This window comes from Thunnus maccoyii, chromosome 20 (genome assembly GCF_910596095.1).
Source record: "Thunnus maccoyii chromosome 20, fThuMac1.1, whole genome shotgun sequence".
NCBI lineage: Eukaryota > Metazoa > Chordata > Actinopteri > Scombriformes > Scombridae > Thunnus > Thunnus maccoyii.
The window spans coordinates 15081775-15101667 of NC_056552.1; the positions used below are offsets into that span (position 1 = coordinate 15081775).

Below are 19893 nucleotides of genomic sequence, written 5' to 3' on the forward strand. Positions count from 1 at the left end.
CATGTACATAACCATGTGCTCATAGAACTGAATATAAGCTGGTTAATCATTGTTTAATACTTAGGACAAACTAAGTGAGGTTGAAGGCTGATGCAAATAGATGTGTTTTGAGTTTACTTTTGAATGAGTCGACTGAGATAGCCTCTCGAATTTGGATAGGAAGGCAATTCCAAAGAAGAGGGGTTTGGTAAGAGAAGCCCTACCATTTACTGATGTTTTATTTATTTTTGGAATAGTCAAGAGACCGGCATTTTATGATTGTGAAGCCCTAGCATGTATATGAGGAGTGACTAGATGTGATAAGTAGGATGGTGCAAAGCCGTGTAATATTTTATCAGTTAAATATAGAATCTTGAAGTCAGATCTAGCATGTACAGGGACCCAATGTAATGAAATAAGAACAGAGGTAATATGATCAAATTTTCTAGTCTTGGTTGATATCCTAGCAGTAGTATTTTGTACAAGTTGTAATTTGTTAATAGTTTATTTAGGTAAGCCAGACAAAAGGGTGTTACAATAGTCAAGCCTAGATGAAACAAATGCATGAACAAATGTTTCAGCATCAGCCATGGAAAGAATGGGACAAATCCTGGCAATACTTCATAAATGAAAATATGCAGTCTTTGTACTATCATTGATATGATCTCCAAAAGAGAGATTAGGATCAAATAGGACACCAAGATTTCTAACACTAGGGCTTTGTGAAATTGTGGAACCATGTAAGTTCAGAGTGAGATCACTGAATTTATTTCTAATCTGCTTTGGACCAAGAACTATCACTTCAGTTTTCTCAGCACTTAAAAGGAGGAAGTTAGTTGACATCCATCATTTGATTTCTCATAGCCATTCTTCCAGGTTTACCAGCCGATGACAGGCGTCAGGCTTAATGAAATTGTAAAGCTGAGTATCATCTGCATAGAAATGGAAATCTAGTTTATAATGATTGATTACTGTACCAAGGAGCAACATGTAAATAGAGAAAAGAATAGGACCAAGCACAGATCCCTGTGGCACACCATAACTGACCTTAATGTGGTCTGATGAACAGTTGTTGTGTAAAACAAAATGAGATCTGTCAGATAAGTATGATCTAAACCAGGACAGTACAGTCAGTGAGACCAATATAATGTTCTAGGCGATCTAATAGAATGTACAAATGTACAAATACTGCACTGACGTCTATGAGCACCAATATTGAAACAGTCATTTCACCATGTGTGTTGGTGAAATGATTTGACTCTGGTTCGTTTTGCCAAAGTGAACCTTGGACAGGCCAGATGGCAGCAGACCCTGCCTCTTCCCATGGGACACCCTCATCTGTGTGTTATTGATCCAATCTGTCTGTCCCCTTTTTTGTCTCTCTTTACTGTACATGCTTCCCCCCACCCTCTGTTCACCACTTACCACTTCTGACAGACAATAATAAGAATATTTTTTCCATAAGCCATTTAAATCTTCTATAACAGATATTGAAATATAACTTTGATTGACTTCAAAATAAAGATGCATAGATTCAGAGTTAATAAAGCTGAATGCAAGCTAGAAAAAATCATCAGAGGCTCAAAGTGTGGCAGTTAATTTGTGGTAATTTAATAAATTGCTTATTTCTTTGGTATACACCACAAAAGCACAACTGAAATGATTTTACTTTAACGTGACACCTGCATTATTATCTAATCTCGTGCCCTCTGTCTTGTAGAGGGTGAGTTAAAATAATGTCAGTGTATATTATACATGTGCATGATGCTAGGTAACAGATAGAAGATAATTACTAGCTAATACATACCCGGTGCACAGAGAATGACAGTCAATAGGGGGTCAATAAGAGCTCATTGATGCTTCATCTAATTAGATTAAATGTTGAGCCTGTTCTTAGAAAAAATGTCTGGACATGCAAATGCACAGACGATGAACTGGCACATATAAACTGAAAAGTCATCTAAAATAGTTGCTCTCCAAAACCCCAATTATGAAAAAAAAATGTAAAAAAACATGACAACTTCAGCCATGGGAAGTTAGAAAGCCATGCATGGTTCTCTTAACATTCCCTTACTATGTCTCCTTATTCTCTTTCACATTACTGTATGTGACTACTCTACTTTGCTCCACGTCATCCAGACAGCAAATGGAGCGTGTCTTGAGGGAAAAACATGAAATATTGCAAGGACAGGATTACTTTTCAAATAAAGTTGTGTTGTAGATAATTATCATAATTTCATAATGAGGTTCATTATTGTGCCAGGTATCATTTTGTATGAGAACCAACTAGTTCAGTGCCCTTTAGCATGCCACATTTGTGGGAACCATTAATTTCATTAAGAGATACAAGTTCAGTATTTTGCTGCTGGGTAACTCAGTTTGTGAGGTCTGCACAAACATGACAGATTCTAACACATTCACTCCTCTTTTAAAATCTTCCTGTTCTTCTATGCACAACATATTGAACAGGGTGGCATGTATAGTCATGATCTGAACCTGAGTAGAGCATAGCGTGCCTCAGGTGTTATCCAACAGTAGATTGCTTCTTCTTATGCATAAAGGCAGCAGTGTCTCCCATGAGAGCAACCCTGTGATTCCACTCAGCCTTATCAGATAGATAATGTTTAACATGGGGAGGAAAAGGAACAGATTAGTTTAACAGTATTAATAAAGAAGTGCTGTAATAACACAACAATGCAGCATTCATGTATGAAACACAGATCTTAAACTAAGACCAAGTGCAAATTTGGTTTTTGCTTTATTCAGACTTTTCGGTTGTTGCATGCACAGTGTTGAAAATATCACTGTATATCTGTGTGGATCAAACACTGTAACAAATTTTCCTGTAAAATTACAGTAAAATACTGAATTTGTCTTAAAATGTTCCTGACATGTTCCACAATGTGCCAGAAGTGGGATTGGTGGTTGGAAACAGACTGTTTCCTTTTAATAATGTTTTGAGTAGAACATCTTTTGGTACACAGCATATTTCAGGGTTCAATATTAATGCTTTTTTTCACTTGCCCAGTCAAGCAAGTGGGTCAGAAATCTGCTTGCCTCAAGTTAATTTTTACATGCCCCTATACGAATTGTTTTAGTGGTTATCAAATAACAACACAAACTTAAGGTAATTGTCATGTTTAATCTTTATCTAAGTGAATGAAACAGAACAAGGACACATAGATGTGAAGCAGAAAACATTCTTGCATATTGAAAATGGTCTGAACCATCCTCTATATTTCACTGATCATTAAATTCTTTTGATCAGCCCAGTTTCTTTCAAATAATGGAATAGACTCCCTAACCCGATGGCAAATACTTTTTTAGACTAATTTCTTCCACTTCAAGCTTCCTGATTTCCTTCTTTGATGTTTCTTGTTCTCGAGAGTATTTATGGCAGTGAAAAATTACATGCCCCACTGATTTCTCTATTTTACAGTGCTCACATAATCCTGAGGAATGTTTTTTTCATGCATCACACTACTAGCCTACTCAATTCTTGATTGGCCAATGGCGCATGCCAATATTCTCCGATGTGTACAAGGGGAGGGGGCTATACTGTGTGCCAGAGAACGAGAACATAATTTATGATATGATGATGATCGAAAAAATGATATAAACAATTTTTTTTACCACTTGCCCGATCGGGCAAGCGAGTTGCTAGATTTACAAGCCCTACATGGCATTTTACTTGCCCTGGGCAATCAGGCAAGTCTTATTGTTGAACCATGTATTTTCAGGGTCTTTATTCTGAGTTTCTGCAGTGAAAGGTTTTGGAAATGTTTGAGCACCTACATGAGGTCCTCTAGGGCAGTGGTTCTCAAACTTTTTCTCATCAAGTGACCCTAAACTGACACAAATTAGACTACAGACCCCCGTTTGATAAGATTTTGTTCCAGGGCTCCCCCATTGTATTAGATTATTTTCTTTTAGATTTAATTTTATTACAGAAAGTGTATGAAACCCATGACCAAAAATAGTCGTACATTCTGTAATTGTGTTACTTATGGATGGAAATATAGTGAAAATAGATTATTCCTCTTTTTGCTAGGGACCCCCTGGAACCACCTCAATGACCCCTGGGTGTCCCCGGACCCCACTTTGAGAATCACTGCTCCAGAGTGTGTCTCAAGTGGAATTGGTGATCGGAAACAGACGACTTCCTTTTCATAATATGCTGAATATGATACCTTAATAGGAGACGTCAAGGCTCTGTATATGAGTCATAACCTCCTTGGTGAGCCACTGAAATTGATTTGGCGTTTAGAACGATAAATAGTGCATTTTTTTTATCAAGTCATCATGCAAAAATAGATAGACGTCTGATCGATTTCTGGTAAGTTTTATAAGTTGGTTACGGGAGTAAAGGTTGAAGACATTTTTCATTTGATCTGTGTGCGCACTGAGATTACTTCTGCTGGGACAGTGCAGCGTGTAAACCACATGCCAAATGGAAGATTTACTTAATTTGTCTAGTAATAAAACATTTAAGTTGGCTGGTTTGTCCGACTCAGCATCTTAGACCATAATTTAAGCTATTAAAGAGAGAGCAGGTTTGTGTGTGTGTGTGTGTGTGTGTGTGTGTGTGTGTGTGTGTGTGTGTGAGTGAGTGTGTGTGTGTGTGTGTGTGTGTGTGTGTGTGTGTGTGTGTGTATGTGTGTTTGCAGTGGGCGTGGAGAGGGAGATGGCTCCTTCCCTGAAGCCGTTGAGCTGAGCGCTCCTGTCATATGAGCCCAGCAGGGAGAAAAGCGCACAGAGCCCGAACATCCAACGTGCCAATCTCAGCGAGTTTATACTCTCTGATTGGATTCTGTCTGCAGCCAGTGTTCATGACATGGACTGAGTGATTTTCCGCTGCCATACAGACTTTTACTTTGGAGAGTTTCTTTTTTTTTTTGTAGAAGTATACCAAACAGGAACGCATGAATGCAGCGATGACAGCCGAGTTTATTTCACTTCGAAGTATCTGAGACCCGCATCCTCCCGCGTTGCATCCAATCGTTGAGCCCTTCTGGGAAGATGCAAAGGAGTTACAGAATGTATTTTGCTTTCGTAACAGTGTTACTGGTGAGTCGCTTCTTATATAACCAAAGTGTGTGTTAAATGTTTGACATGAACTTTACTTGGATAAACACACTACGCGGAAACACCTGCGCACCTTGATTAAAGGATGATTTTATTAAGTGGTGATAAACGTGTGAAAGTTTGCCCTATGCCACAGATTTCCCACCTTCCAGACCTAAGTGCAGATCACTTTTGGACTAGAAACTTGCTCCAAAATGTAATGTAAAGTTGTCAAGTTATTTCCTGCATGCTCAAGGGTCCATGTCTGTGAGATTTAATTTCATTTTTCTCTATTTAACCAGGTAAAAATCCCCCTAAGAGAAATCTATTTTTGTTTAATGGCCACATCTTACTTTGCAATCCTTTAGATTTCATGTATGATATGCGTCTTGTAAAAAAAAGTATTTTTTAAATATTTTAAGATCTTTTAAGAGTCTGTGTCCTTGCACCTGTCCTGGCTTCAGTCGTGGCTTGACCATGTAAAGTAGAGCGGATGTATGCAGCAGCCATTCAGGTTGATACTCTATAGCTCCAGTTGCTAGATCTGTTGTTCCACCCTTCTCAGTTACATGTGGCCCTACCAGATAGCAGGACAATAACAATGTCGCAGTGGCCTCTGTGGAGGAGCTCGCCAATAAGCCGTGTGTTAACAGAGATGGGACAATCATCAGCATGATTAGTGAATTTACAGATTTGAAGTTCTCAAGACTTTAGAGCATCAAGCTGACATAAATCTTGAGAGGATACATGGAAACTCTGGAAGGTCACAGGTCATAATCTCTCTGATTTATCCTCCTTTGAGTCCATGCAGGCCCTAGAAGGACACATACTTTTCCAGTGTCTTACATTTGACAGTACATGGTCAGTCAGGGCTGCACAGTGCAGCGGGCTCGTCAAAGTCCTGCTTTTTGGAACAGGCTGCATCACTGATACATGACAGCTGCTCCCACTGATGGGTATGCATCATCTGCTGGCTCAGCGCATGCAATATTGATACAGCCCGAACCATCCCCCTCGCTCTTCCTCTCCTCCTTTCACCTCACACTGAGGTCTGTCTGTTTGTCTCTTCCTGTCGCTTCATAAGAGATGATGATTGAGTGTTGTTTGGGAAGGCATTAGCTGTAATGTCATTGCCACCAGTGTTCCCACAGCAGATCAAGATCCATGTATGGATTCAAATTAGCTCCAGCTTATTGGAAGGCTGGTATAGTGGAACTCTAATGGCTTAACAAGCGCTGACAGCTGAGGTCCAGAGGTTAAGTGCCTTCAACTAAAAATTGACTGGAGCATTAGTAAGATTGGTCGGTGCTCCGAAGTTATGTGTCCAGATGTTTCTGCACATGCATTTGTGTGTCATTTGATGTGAGTGTGTGATCAGCTCGCTTCTTTACAGGAAATGTTCAAGTCGAGATACAACTTGCTAAGTGCTGCACATCCTTTTCTTTCATTCTGTTAGCTATTTGCTCAAATCTAATTACCCTCTAATTCATCTGTATGCGCAACTCTGCAGTCATTAGTGATGCACTTTGTCTCAGTTTTTGGTTTTTGAGATGCTCTGGTGTTGCGCCCACACCCGCAGCAAGAAGCAGGGTCAAAGAAGAAAAGAGCAAATGCTAAAACTTGGAGTCATTTCAAAAGTGTCAGTCAGACATTTTGGAACAGGTTTGTTCACATGTGAGGTTGTTTATGCGTGTGTGAAAACACATGCCTGTCAATGGGTGTGTGTATAAGGGGGCAGTTCAGGGGAAGCAGGAGAGGGATGAGCATGTGCGTTGACAAACACAGACTTACAGATTGATTCATCTCTAAATAGCTCGTGTAAGGCGTGCCTAAGGCAGCTAGAAAGGTCGGTGAAGTTCTAAAGAAGGCTGATATGATGAAACATAATAAAATGCATGTAGTCGATGCACAGTGAAAGGGTTACATCTTGAATGTCAACTTTTCAAGGAAAACCAGCCATTTTTGTGCGTAATCAGTGTGGTTTTTGTAAGTTTGGTAAGATCCAAACATCCTAAAGCAACATAAAGAAATTCATAAAGTTAAAACAGAAAAATCACCAAGACTGCACTTACAGTCTCTGCAGGGTAGGAATAATGATTTTTGAATGTATCATCAGCTTGAAATGAATTATCTTCTAAAATGATTTCTGTTTTAAAATAGGGAGGCTACAGGAAACCGCAAAATGTTTAAATATTTTGAGTCATGCTGCTTACAACATTTCAAGTCAAAAGTTTCTCCACAAAGCCAAATATACATTCTTGAACACAACATGGATAATTGAATACCAGAGACTTAAAGGTGAATGGGCCATGACACCATCAAGGGCAAGAGGGAGTTGATGTGTTCAGCTGACTCAGAGCTGCCTGAGGGGACACTTGATGTTTTGTAGAGCTCCTCTCTCCTGTCAGCAGCATTCCACGCACACCTGAACACTGACGGCTGACGATTTATGATGAGTGTACCGTGTACCTCCTTCACGCTAATGCGCCCCTCAATACACACTCACATATGCTCATGCACACACACCCTAAACTTGCGTTGATGAGTATATGAATGACATTCAGCAGGCAAATATGTGCCTCAAATCTTCAAATCAGTAAAGAACAAACTGTGACATACTCCTGACAGTTTTTTGAAGATATGGGATCAAAACAAAGATCATCTGCGGCTTGTCTGTCAGCTGGTGTCCACAGCGAGAGATAAATGACCCAACAGAGGAACATGCAAACTTCATAAATAATAGCCTATAAACAATCACTCCTTATATTTCTGGAGCCAATGAAAGACAGACTCTGTGTCAGACAGCAATCGCTTCTTTTATCAAGGCTTGCTTTGGAGATTAAGGAGTGCTGAAGATAAAAAGACCCGCTTGTGAGAAAGGTTAGATTTAGTATGATATAATGTAAAAAGGCCACGCAAACTCAAAGGTCTCACATGAACACAGATGCACAGACACATCCAGGCTCGGGCGCATGTGTACACTTGCACGCACAAACATCTCAGTCCGTCACCGGCAAAGATACAGCACTCAACAGGTTTGTTTGAGGAATGTAGAGAAGATACAATACAGCTCCACTTGCTCTGTGTGTGTGATTTTGTAGCTGTGTGTTACTGTCATTTAAGATGTGGCCTGTACTAACACTTTACAATATGGTACACAAAATTGTAAGTAGTTACTAAGGAACGAATTAGGAACAACTGATAATTGATGAATCGTTTCTGAAGAAATGTAAGTAATTGTAAGATAATCATGAAGTAATGAGGTAATACACAACTACTCAGTGTGATGTAAAATTTTACACGAGAGGACACAAAAACTGATGTTTAAGTAATTAGTAATTAATTAATGATTAGTAACTGCTTTTGTGCTGCTTGTCTGGTGTCTGGGTAAGAGTTAGTCAGGAACAAGTGGATTCACAGATAATAAGGAATTAATAATTACATAATAATTCATTAATATAGTATCTCCCAGTCTGTTCTCTAATAACTCATCATTATACTTGTTCTTGATTCAGAGTTATTCAGGAACTATTACTCAATTATCACTTCGTTCCTCACTTGTTCTTTAGTAATTACTCACAATTTTGTGTACTGTACTGTAAAGTGTTTCTGTTTCAAGGTGAGGTTAAGGTTGACCTTAAGGTTAAGGTGAGGGTTGTATGGGTGCAGAATCAAGTTTAAGTTATTGTCAATAGTTGCCAATCTTTTTGGCTCGTGACTCTTTAAAATAAAGCAATATCTCCATGTGACCTCATGTTACAGGTCCCATGTATTTCTAGTTTGTAAGTAGTTCAACCAAAGACTTTAGAAATATCAAGTATTTCACAAGAAGATAGAAAACAGAGAGGGAGTCTGAAAAAAATGTGAAGCTGAAATCTACATTTTCTGCTTTCTAATCCCATTAATCATCTCACAACCTCTTAGATTTATCTTGCAGCCCCTTGCAAGGTCCTGACCTCGGGCTGGGAACGGCTAGTTTAGTGGTTCCAAATAAATCTATGGGGATGCAAGGTGATTAAAGCAATAGGAAAGGGAATAAAACATTTCTCCTTCAGAGACTATTGTTTATTTTGTCATTCTTTCTGTTGTTTATTTTGTGAAATACTGCATGTTTTTTTTTTACCTCTTCAGGCCTGGCCTAAAATGTTCAAAGTGATGGAAAAACACTGAACTGCTCACATTGCACAATGCTAGACAAGGCTTTGAATAAGACAATAAACTAGGTTTATTTTTATAAAACAAAAATAAATCTAGTTTATTGTCTTATTTCAAAGCAATTTCTAGTTAATGTTCTGTTAATCTTATGTTTGCTATTGAATGACAATGTTCTAACCTTCACTGATCTCTGGCAATTCACAGGTTGGGGCTTTGGCCAATAAGGACGACTGTTCCTCAGGCCAGTATACAGCCAGCGGTGAATGCTGCAAGCAGTGCCAGCCCGGCGAAGGCGTCATCAAACTATGTGGAGTCACACAGACTATCTGCGCTCCATGCCTTGACAGTGAGTAGCACAAAAAACGATTCCGCTGTATGTGTGTTACACCTACACACACACACACACACGCATGCACAGACAATAATTTAGAAGTCCATAACTCAAAAGCCCATGTGTGCACCCCGACGTTGATGAACGTGCTGTATTGGCCTGAATACAGACATAGTGACACACACAGATACAGTACATCGTGTCATGTATTCAGCGGTTCACATGACCACTGATGGTGATTTAGTGATTCTTTTGACACAAAAACTGCTGACACTGTGACATTCTGACTGTTAGTTATGTCCTCCTCGTACAAATACTCTACTGTACTTATTGTCCCTGGAGAAGCAGTTTTTTTGACTATATGAGTCACAGAAAGTATGCAGATCACAGAAGCATTTCTGCCAAGTTTGAAGAAGGATCCACAATGGTCTTACTGGTATATACAACACTAAGTAAACACTAAGAGACTTTAGGAGTCTTGGTAAAACAATCCTCTTTCAGTATGACATCAGTAGCTTTCTTAAGTTGGTATAGCATAGAACTAGTAGTAGTATTGGTGGTAGGGTAGCACTTAGTCAGTCCCACAGCTGGATTTATTTTCTACAACCGAATTGAAATTGATTCCAACTTTCTAAGTCAGGAACAAGACTAGGAGAGTCTACAGCCACGGTAGCGGCGCCGTAAGGTTGTACTTAGCCACAGTGATGTTAACATCAGTTGTGCACGTAAAACAGTAGAAAATGGCTTCCCAAACGGGTCAGCGAAAATGCTTAGAAAAAGGGAAGAGAGCGGTGAAATGCAAAAATGAGAGAAATTTAAGTATGTGCCCGAATACAGGCACCAAGCTTGAAACGTGTTGCAATCCAGAGTAGCTGCTGATCCGAGACTGTTTTGTGTTCTTTGCCATTTAGTACCTGTATTTGTGCACATATTGAGCACATTAAATTCTTTCACCTTTCTTGCATTTCATGGCTCCCTTCCATTTTTCTGAGATAACATCAGCTAACAATGTTAACATGCTGATGTTTAGTAGTTTTAATGTTTACTGTTGTGTAACAGTAGTGATGGTTGACCTGATGATGGCACTAGATAAAAAATCAGGGAGTCAGGAAATCTGAACCAATCCATTTATTATTTGTCGATGGGCTGATGTTGCCTTCCTTGAGACACACCTGTAGTGCGGCTTAAGAAAAATCGCTGTTTGTCAGATTACACATAATAGACCTAAATATCTGTCTGGATCAGAGGAAAGGTCTCTTCTGAAGAATAACTAAAGGTACCTAGAGGTGCATTTGAAGCAATTCACATGCTGTGTTACATGTGTAAATAATAAACTCATCAGAAAACATGCAGAATTTAGCCCAGATATTCAGCTTAGATGTATTTGGCTGCATGTTAAAAAGTAAACTAGATGCCAGACCTGACTGTGTTCCAGCATTACTGCCCTCCTCGTGGCCCTTACCATGTAGGGAAAGAAGCTGTGTTGAACAGTAATACTTTATGAGGACAGTGATGTTGAGAGGATACAAGAGTGGGAACCGTTCCAAATGTTGTTGCAGAAAAAAAAAAATGCAATGGAAGATATTTAGAGCAGCAGACAAGTTGTTATGTCACAGTGATTATCATGGTAAGCAGTGTGGATTTAGTAAACGTGGCTGCCTGGCTGGTGAGGAGCTCAAAAGGATATTTAAGGTCTGGGTACATTTTTGATTGAGTGCACCGTAGGAAAAACACATTTGAGTTAAAGGTTGTTTGTATCTTTATCTGGCTTACTGCATGTGGGGTCAAAGGTCAGCTTGAGCCTGTAGAGACCACAGTTGGTCCAGAGCCAGTTCCAACGCTGTTCCCAGAATTTTCCCTACTCCCTTGCTATCCTGCGTCCACGCCTGGAAGCAGTTGTGAAGGATGGCAAACCATGAGCAAAGGAGGCCCACAGTCAGAAATGATTCAGACTTCAGGTCATGAGAGAAGTCACGGAGAATGTGGACATGGAGAAAATTATTTATTTGTTGTTTGTGGGGCTTCTTTGGAAGGATGTGTAAGTGTGTCTTAGATCAAGAGCTACATCTTACAGATTTATTGTTGCGTTGTTTAAAAAACATCAAACCCTGGGCTGCTTATCTTAAATTATCTTCTGTTCTGTTTGTTTAAAAACTCAACATTCAAGGCTCAAGATGATTTTCACAACATCATCTCTGTCATTTGGGTTTTTTGGGGGGGGCTTTTTTTGTGTCCTGTTATTGCACAACTTGAAGGTTTTCAGGGAGATAATTTTCAGTCTCTTGGTGCTTGTTCTGCTCAGACATGAACAAACACAGACAGTGTAAGGCTCTCACAACTGTCATGAGGCTAGACAGGCTCTGCACTGACTCATGGAAAAATAGAAATGCAAAGCTGATAGCACTCTATGAGATAACATCACAATGCAACGATATTCTAAGAACACATCCAACATATTGATTACATCTGTACTGCAAGTTGAGAGATGAACTGTGTGTGGGCAGAAAGCCTTTTAAAACAACAATGAAGTCTCAGTCATCAGTAAGTTATGTAGTCTTCTTGCTGTCAATTGCTAAACCTCACACCCGAACAGTGATTGTCTAATCATAGCTTAGCAGTCGTAACTAGGCATGGCAGCATTGTCATGTTGACATGTCAAAACGGTGTGCATTGGGCCGTAGTGAGAGTGATACTCAGCATTTAAAGTTGGGGGGTCTTTTTTTAGCCCTTACAAAACCAAAAAACAAGGACAAAAGTGTAAGAAACTGATTAAACTGTGTGTTTATCTGCTCTAATATAAGCTGCGAATATTAGCATGCCTGGCTAACGTACTACCTACAGTAGTAACCTAGCTTTCATTCTAACTACATGATTTTGTGTGATTACAGGTTTCATTAAAATGACAAACACCCTGTGGCAGCCAAGATGCTACTATACCAACGTTTTTATCATTAGCGGCATTATCCTTTTCTTTATTTTGGTTTAGGAAAGTTAACACTACAGCAACTCCTGTCAAACTTGTGTAACGTAACATTAGCCCACATTTGCCAAACTCATCAGTGATACTCAAATCCTTTTCGCTTTTAAAAATAAAGCACAAATAAAAGTATTGTGTCGTTTTCCTGAACTGTAGTATAAATGTATGCATCCAAGGACCATGTTAGAATGATTTATATTACATTTTTATTTATAATACTGTACTTTTTACTTGGGATAAGCAGCTCTGCCATGCAATACACAAGCAATGCTACTCATTTATTTCTATGTGAAGATGCTGACTTTTTAGGACATGTAGCTTTAGCCTCAGTTTTTTTTTAGCATTATGTCACAGATGTAGCCATCATGTTCATTACTAATTACCCTTTTATAAGGTTCTCCTTTTCATTATTAATTATCTTGAGCATTAAAGTCAGCTGGATAAAAGAGTTTTCAACCAACTGACAGAGTTTTAGCATTAGCATGAACTAGCTGACTGCAGCTGATAACAGTTGCCAGAGACAGTTGTCATTTCAGGTGTCAAATTTGGCAGTTATTAGCTAAGTAGCAATGAGAAGCCTGCTTGCCTTTGAGTATCTTTAAGCATCTATGAGAATCTTTAAAAGTGCTCTATAAATTATATATCATAATTCATTGTTGTTGACAGAAACTATGTACTGCTTTTTATTTCTCACAATCCTTCTTCTTCATTTTCTTTTAACATCAACTTCCACTCATGATATGTTCAAATGTGTTGTTTCAGGCATGTCGCCCACACTTGATAGCATCTAATAGACTGTGGTTTCTAGACAGTGTTCAGGCTTCATTTAGTACAGATAGTTACCAGGGGCCTGGGTGGTGTTCTAAAATGAACTGCCAGCTAAAACACATGGAGGAGTTTGGATGAATGAACAGATGAGTGGAGATGAAACAGAGCAAGAACAGCTGTACAGCTGGAGCGGAGGCGAACTTCTCAGCCAGCAGCTAATGGTTCATCCCCACACACACACACACACACACACATACATGTACAAACATGTCTTGGAAAACACACATTTAACCACATGAAGGTAGACAGAAAATTCAAAATGTTCTTCAAAAACAAACAAACCAACTAAGATACATACACACTACAGCTCCCACACATGCACACACACACACACACACCTCAGGCTGCGCAGTAGCCAGAGCGGACAGTCAGGAGTCCTTTTATGGATGTTGAAAACAAAGTGAAGGATTGAGTGTTAGATCAGGGGCAAAAGCACTGTTATGATATGCTGAGCCAGGAAAAGACCGTCTGTACCCCGCTCCCTCTGCCTCTATCACCTCCCCCTCATTCAACCCCCCTCCGTGCTGCAGGCTAGCGTTATTAATGTATTGACTTGCATTATTGATGCATGGCATTATGATAATGGCTCTGAGAGCACTCATTGGGGGGTGTGGGGGTAGTCTGAGTATGTGTGTCTGTTTGAAGAGAGGGAGGGTGTTGCAGAAAATAATGGGGTGAAGGGGGGGGGGGGTTATTGGTCTATCGGTTTGTCCACTTCCTAAGACATAATTAAACAAAAATGTGAGGAACCCACATTACCAATTTAATATGCAGAATTGCACACAATCAGGATTCATCTTGTTCTCAAATGACAGTCTCTCCATCTGTCTCTGTCTCAGTGTATCTCTCTCCTCATCTCTCTTTTAATCTCTGCGTCATCAGAGCGTTCGCCGTGGTTGGTGGGCCAGTGACGCAGACTGAACATTTGATATTCTTTGAGACACTGAGCTGTAAAGGTTCTACATGGCCTCAGCATGCCAAGAGCCTCCTGTCTGCTACCACACACAGTTTAATTTAGTTTAATTTAGTTTAGTTTAGTTTAGTTTGGACTTATATTGGGCTCTGGAAAATTGTGATGGTCATTTTTCACTATTTTTCACTACTTTCACACTTTTATTAATTAATCAGTTAGTTGAGAAAATAATCTGCTGATCAGTAGCTTAGTTTAGTGTAGTTTAGAGCTGAAATTAACATTAATCTGCAACAATTATGATCATTTACTAAACATGTAAGCCAAATTCCCAAACATTCTTTGGTTCCAGCTTTTCGCATTTTAATATTTGCTGGTTTTAATTGTCTTCTGTGTGTGTACATTCAATACATTTTTTTATTATTTTCTTTATAGACAAAACAATTAATCAGATCTTTGAGAAAAAAATCAGCAGATTGAGAGTTGCACTCTTAGTTTAGTTTAGTTTAATTTACATCTCCTCACTTCAAAATAAATAATGCTTTGTCAACAGGTTAGACATATGAGAGATTTTGAGGTTGTACATTTACAGTTAATCCCCCCACCTCCCTATCTCTCTTTCTCTCTCTCTCTCTCACACACACACAGATTCGCAAACTCACACACAACCTGCTCTTACAAATGGGTCTGTTGCATAATTTAGTGTGTTTCCCATTTCTCTATCCAGCTGAAATACAATTCCATAAAACATGCAATATTGATTGTGTCCTCTGCAGATATATCTGTCTGAGGGAATCTTTCAGGTATAAAAACCTTGTATGAAACATATGTGTTGTATGTAAGTTAATCATCTAAAAAAATAAAAAAATAAAAACGGCCTGAAAACTCAGTCATTGTATTAAAATGTTCTTTGTAAAAGCTGCTCCTAACAATATGCACTATTTTTATAATACAGAATATAAACTGTGTTTAGACTCAGACTTGTGCAGACTCTAAGGTGAACGGAAAGAGATAAGTCTTTAAAAAAGCCAGTAAAAAGTGATATCTACCTAGTATTTACTAGGTAGAGATAAACTTCATTATTCCTGAGTTTCAGAGCAATGATGCAAAAGACACAATCAGTCTTTGATTCTAACTGGAACTGTGTAACTTAAAAAAACTGGAGTATTCAGGCAGAAAAGATAGAAGCAGCCTTGAGGTGGAATAATAGCAGTGGAGGTCCAAAATATATCTTGGTATGAAACCATGAAGGGCTTTAAAAACAAATAAAACAGGCATGAACTCAGCTCCGTTTTTGACTGGTAGCCAGTAAACGGAGACCAGTAGAGGGGGAATATTCTTCTTCATGGCAGAGGAGCTGTAGTTGCAGTGAGATAAAGATGACTGACTGATCACCCAGTAAACAGAGGTACAAAAATTCAGAGGGGGAGATAAAAATATATGAAATGATCTTGAGATCTGTAAATAGGCCACATGGATCTGACACTGAAATAAATAGACTGAAAACAAAACATTTCACATTTTCACTTTGATTGCCTAATTTTTCTACAAACTAAAACTTGGCTTTGGGGTTAAGGTGCTGACCATGAACCCCCAGTTTTTTCCGGCTGTATACCCTTGTTGCATGTCCCCATCCCTCTCTCCCCTCATTTCCTGTCATCTCTGTACTGTCTGCTATCAAATGGAAGCATAAAATGCCCCAAAATAATGGAAATCACTTGAAAGATGTGTGATATCATAGGAACTGCTTCATTTCTAGATGTGTGTCTTTTGACACTCAAGACAATGGAGTGGAACAAAACATGTCACAGCATTGTGAATGTGGTTTTGTTGTGGATGAAAAACGGAAATCAGCCTTTGATCAGTTTCTTCCCTCTTCTTTCAGGTGAAACCTTCTCAGAAAACTTCAGTCACACAGAAAAATGTCAGCTCTGCACACAGTGCACGGGTCTACTCCGCATGGAGACGCCCTGCACAGACTCCAATGATGCCACCTGTGTGTGCAACTATGGCTACTATCTGAACCATCTGTCTCAAGAGTGTGAGCCCTGCACCAAATGTCCTGAAGGCCAGGGCATGCTGCTCAGCTGTGAGCTTGACCATGACACGATGTGTGAGGAGTGCAACGGGGACACGTACTCGGACCAGGAAAGTTCTCGGGAACCCTGCATTCCCTGCACCACCTGTGATGAAGGGGAAGTGTTAGAAGCCTGCACCTCTGTTAGTGATACAGTCTGTCTAGGTAAGACAACTAACTCATGGAGGCTCCTGGTGAAGTGTGCTACAGGTCACAGTGCACCTGCCAGCTTATTAAGGTTCTGATAAATGCCAAAACTGACCTGACATGTACACCGTTAGCTTAACTTAGCATAAAGACTGGAAACAAGGAAACAGCTAGCCTTGCTCGGTCTGAAGGTAACGAAATCAGGCTAGCAGCACCTCTAAAGCTCACTAATTAGCATTTTGCATGTATCTAAACCCTTTTGTCACAATGAGGTTGCAAGACTCCAGAAAGTCTCCACTCCCAGAACACGACCCCCATAAAACCACAACTTTGATTTTACACTTTGGATTTTGCACAGATTAAACAAATATAACATATAAACACAACTGACAAACACTGCTCAGAATTTGTTTGAGTAACTAAGACAGTGTTTCTAAAGAATAAATTATCAGCAGAAAAAAATAATTTTTTTTTGATAATTTGGGTGAACTGGCCCTTTAACGAGGCTATTAAGTTCAAATTGTTCTCACTTAAAATGCTAAACTTCAAGCAGAGAGATAAGTAAGTCATTCATGAGATTGCCTTAGTCTGGTTAGTAACAAAATGTGAAAATCCTGTGAATTAATTTATTCATTTAACATGACAATTAATCAATCCACTTGTCAGGTGATTTATTTTTCAGCTATTCAGCAAATGGCTGTGGGATGACCCTATCCAAACACTGGGCATGTTTATCATGAACTTCAACTTGAAGTTGAATGATATGGTGCATCGCCCAAGGTCATGATGGACTGAATAGAATCAATGGGAGAGCATATTCGCGGTTCATCACTGTACGGACAGTACGAAGTGCTGGAACTCTACATTGTCAGCCACATAATCAGATCATCTCAGTGCGACACTATAGACACTGTTGAACCATCAACCTAAATGCCATGCGGAAGCTTGTTTCATTGTCTTCACCGACTCATCCCATTCAAAGATACAAAGACCACACTCTTTCTACTGTATGTCGAGGGTTTAGAGGAAGGTCAGATCTTTGAACAAGGGTCTGAATTTCTTTTATATCATTGCACCCTGTGGGTATCACACTCAAAATCACGGATTCCTTATGACTGCAGTCACTGCTCATACCAATGACCTGATGCCTCACAGATTAAATCAACGCTTTTGTGCAATGACAATAAAGGGAGTCTGTTGATCAGCCATGCAGTCTGTTGGGGCAGCAGTCTGAAGGATGTTGTTATCACAGTGGTGAAGACAGAGGGAGTCTCAGGCTAAAGGGAGGCTTTTGTGCCTCTCCCATGATCCCGTTTGGCCTATGAGTGCTTTCAGTTTAGCCCATGGGGATACTTGAAGGAGCTGGTAATGAGTAAAACAGAGTGAAACTAATGTAGATTTGTCCTTCATATTTCTTGTGATTATCTCTACTGAAAGTGACCTAATTATTTGTTTTCTTTAGTCAAATAATTTACACTTTGAGCTTGAATTATCAACTTAAGTCACACTAGAGGTTTTGAGCTAAAGGATTTAATTTCAACATGTAGATATAAATTAAAGTTGGCTGCTTAAGATGGGGATACACTATTCAAATTAACCCCGATTTTAACCCCAAATTGGTCACCCCAAGACAAATTTTAGAATCAGGTTGAATTTCAGCTACACCAGCTGTTGTGTGATGAGAGGGTTGTGATGACTAATTTATTATGTAAACAACATTGCCAGAAATTTTCGTAGGTTGGCTTGCAGTTTGAGCAGTTCTGCGATCCAATTTCCCACAGGGATATTGCCAAAATATCTGTTAACTGCCATGAGCTTGTTTTTAACTGCCATGAGCTTGTTTTTAACTGCCATGAGCTTGTTGGTAAGGTGTAGACCATGCTGTCTACACCTTACCAACCATTTGCAGGTTAGTTTTATTACTTTTTTCCTCTTGCCACCCATTCAAAGTAAAATTGTACCAAGAAAGCTGCCATTCATCTTGTTTGATTAGTGGAAAACCAACAGGGGAATTACGTGTTAATGTTCAGTGAGAATACCAGTTTTTGGCAGTAACGTAATTTCAAGTAATGTATTTACTTTTTCAGTGATGAATATGTAATTGATTACATTTTATAAGTAAGTTATCCAACACTGGTGAGCACACACATCGTGACCAGTCAATCAAACTGTACAATACAAACAAAGAGGTCATATGTTTTAGCCATGCAGATAGAGTGAATAAAATGTGTGAATTAATGTATTGTTCAAGTTTAATAAATCACACAGTTTCTGCCCAGCCTTATAAGAACCAAGGAAAATACTACAGACTGTAAAAAGGTTATTTGATAAGCAGAAGTGGACACGACATATATTGATGTTTTTCTACCAAGTGCCCATCTGCTGCAAAAAACATCTTCCATTGAGAATGATCCGTTAATGCAGCTTGATTCAACTTGTGGCCTGAGAGAGGAGGGTGCAGGGATGGAAAGATGATTCATCCAAGATCAAGATATTAGAAACCAGAACTCAACTCTAAAACATCCTTTAGATAATTAGCGCAGTCTACCTCATAATGAATGTGAATTTGCTGTGTTTCCAGGCATGATGGCTCAAAGCCCACTGTGTATGGGATTCATCATCATATGTTATTCTCCACTCTAATCATGTGCTCTTTATTTCTAATGTAATCTTTTTACAAGAGCCCAAGCGTTATCAGTGCTCACAAATCTGTAGTGCTGCCAGACGTCCATATGCATTAGTGTTGTGGAGTCAGGCGACATGGGCCTGAAGGCTAAACACAGGCGGGAGGGTGGAGGGAGAGAGAGGAACACACAGAAGGCCACTGCCTGTGAAAAGACAAGTCGTAACTTGAGACATTGGAGGCATAGCTTAACTTCAGGTTGAAGGAGCAGAACATCACTTTGACTAAACTGTAGGGTATCCTCAGAGAGAAAGCTGGATTTACTGTTGTTACTGATTACATTTGAGTTTAGGCCAGTGGTGAATTTTCCCTTGTGACGATTTAGCGCCTTGTTATATGTGGGGTGAAAATCCAATTTCCTACCACACTTCCAAAGGGATCAGTGGTTTGTTTTGAGTCTTCTGAGGAAAGAAAGCTCACTTTCTTCATCTCTCTCTGATGGTAAAGCATGTTAATACCCACCAGACTTTGTCAGGCTAGACCCACAGAGTTGAGGGTCTGAAGCTAAGATGCTTATCTAAAGAAGTGTGATATGACTTCCATTCTACTGCAGGCCACGGAGCAAGGTCAAAGGTTGAAGGTCATGGGAGGCTTGTATGTGGAGGGGGTCTTTGGGGAAGATCAGGCAGTATGAGTTTCCCCTGGGGATGTGCACTGAACAAAATGGCATAATCCCCACAATCCTTTCAGGGGTCACAACAACACCGGAACAAATGAAGTTGATTAAAACTTGAGATCATAT

At 39.5% G+C, this 19893-nt stretch overlaps 1 protein-coding gene across 1 annotated transcript in view; it reads left to right on the plus strand.

Moving 5' to 3' along the window:
* Positions 1 to 4705: 4705 nt before the first annotated feature.
* The window catches only part of ngfrb (nerve growth factor receptor b), a 29845-nt gene continuing 14657 nt past the window's right edge, over positions 4706 to 19893 (plus strand). Inside the window, exons 1-3 of the mRNA XM_042396311.1 lie at positions 4706 to 5046; positions 9403 to 9544; positions 16130 to 16486. Coding sequence (XP_042252245.1) covers positions 4999 to 5046; positions 9403 to 9544; positions 16130 to 16486 — 547 coding nt within the window. The 5' untranslated portion in view covers positions 4706 to 4998. The remainder of the gene's footprint in view (positions 5047 to 9402; positions 9545 to 16129; positions 16487 to 19893) is intronic.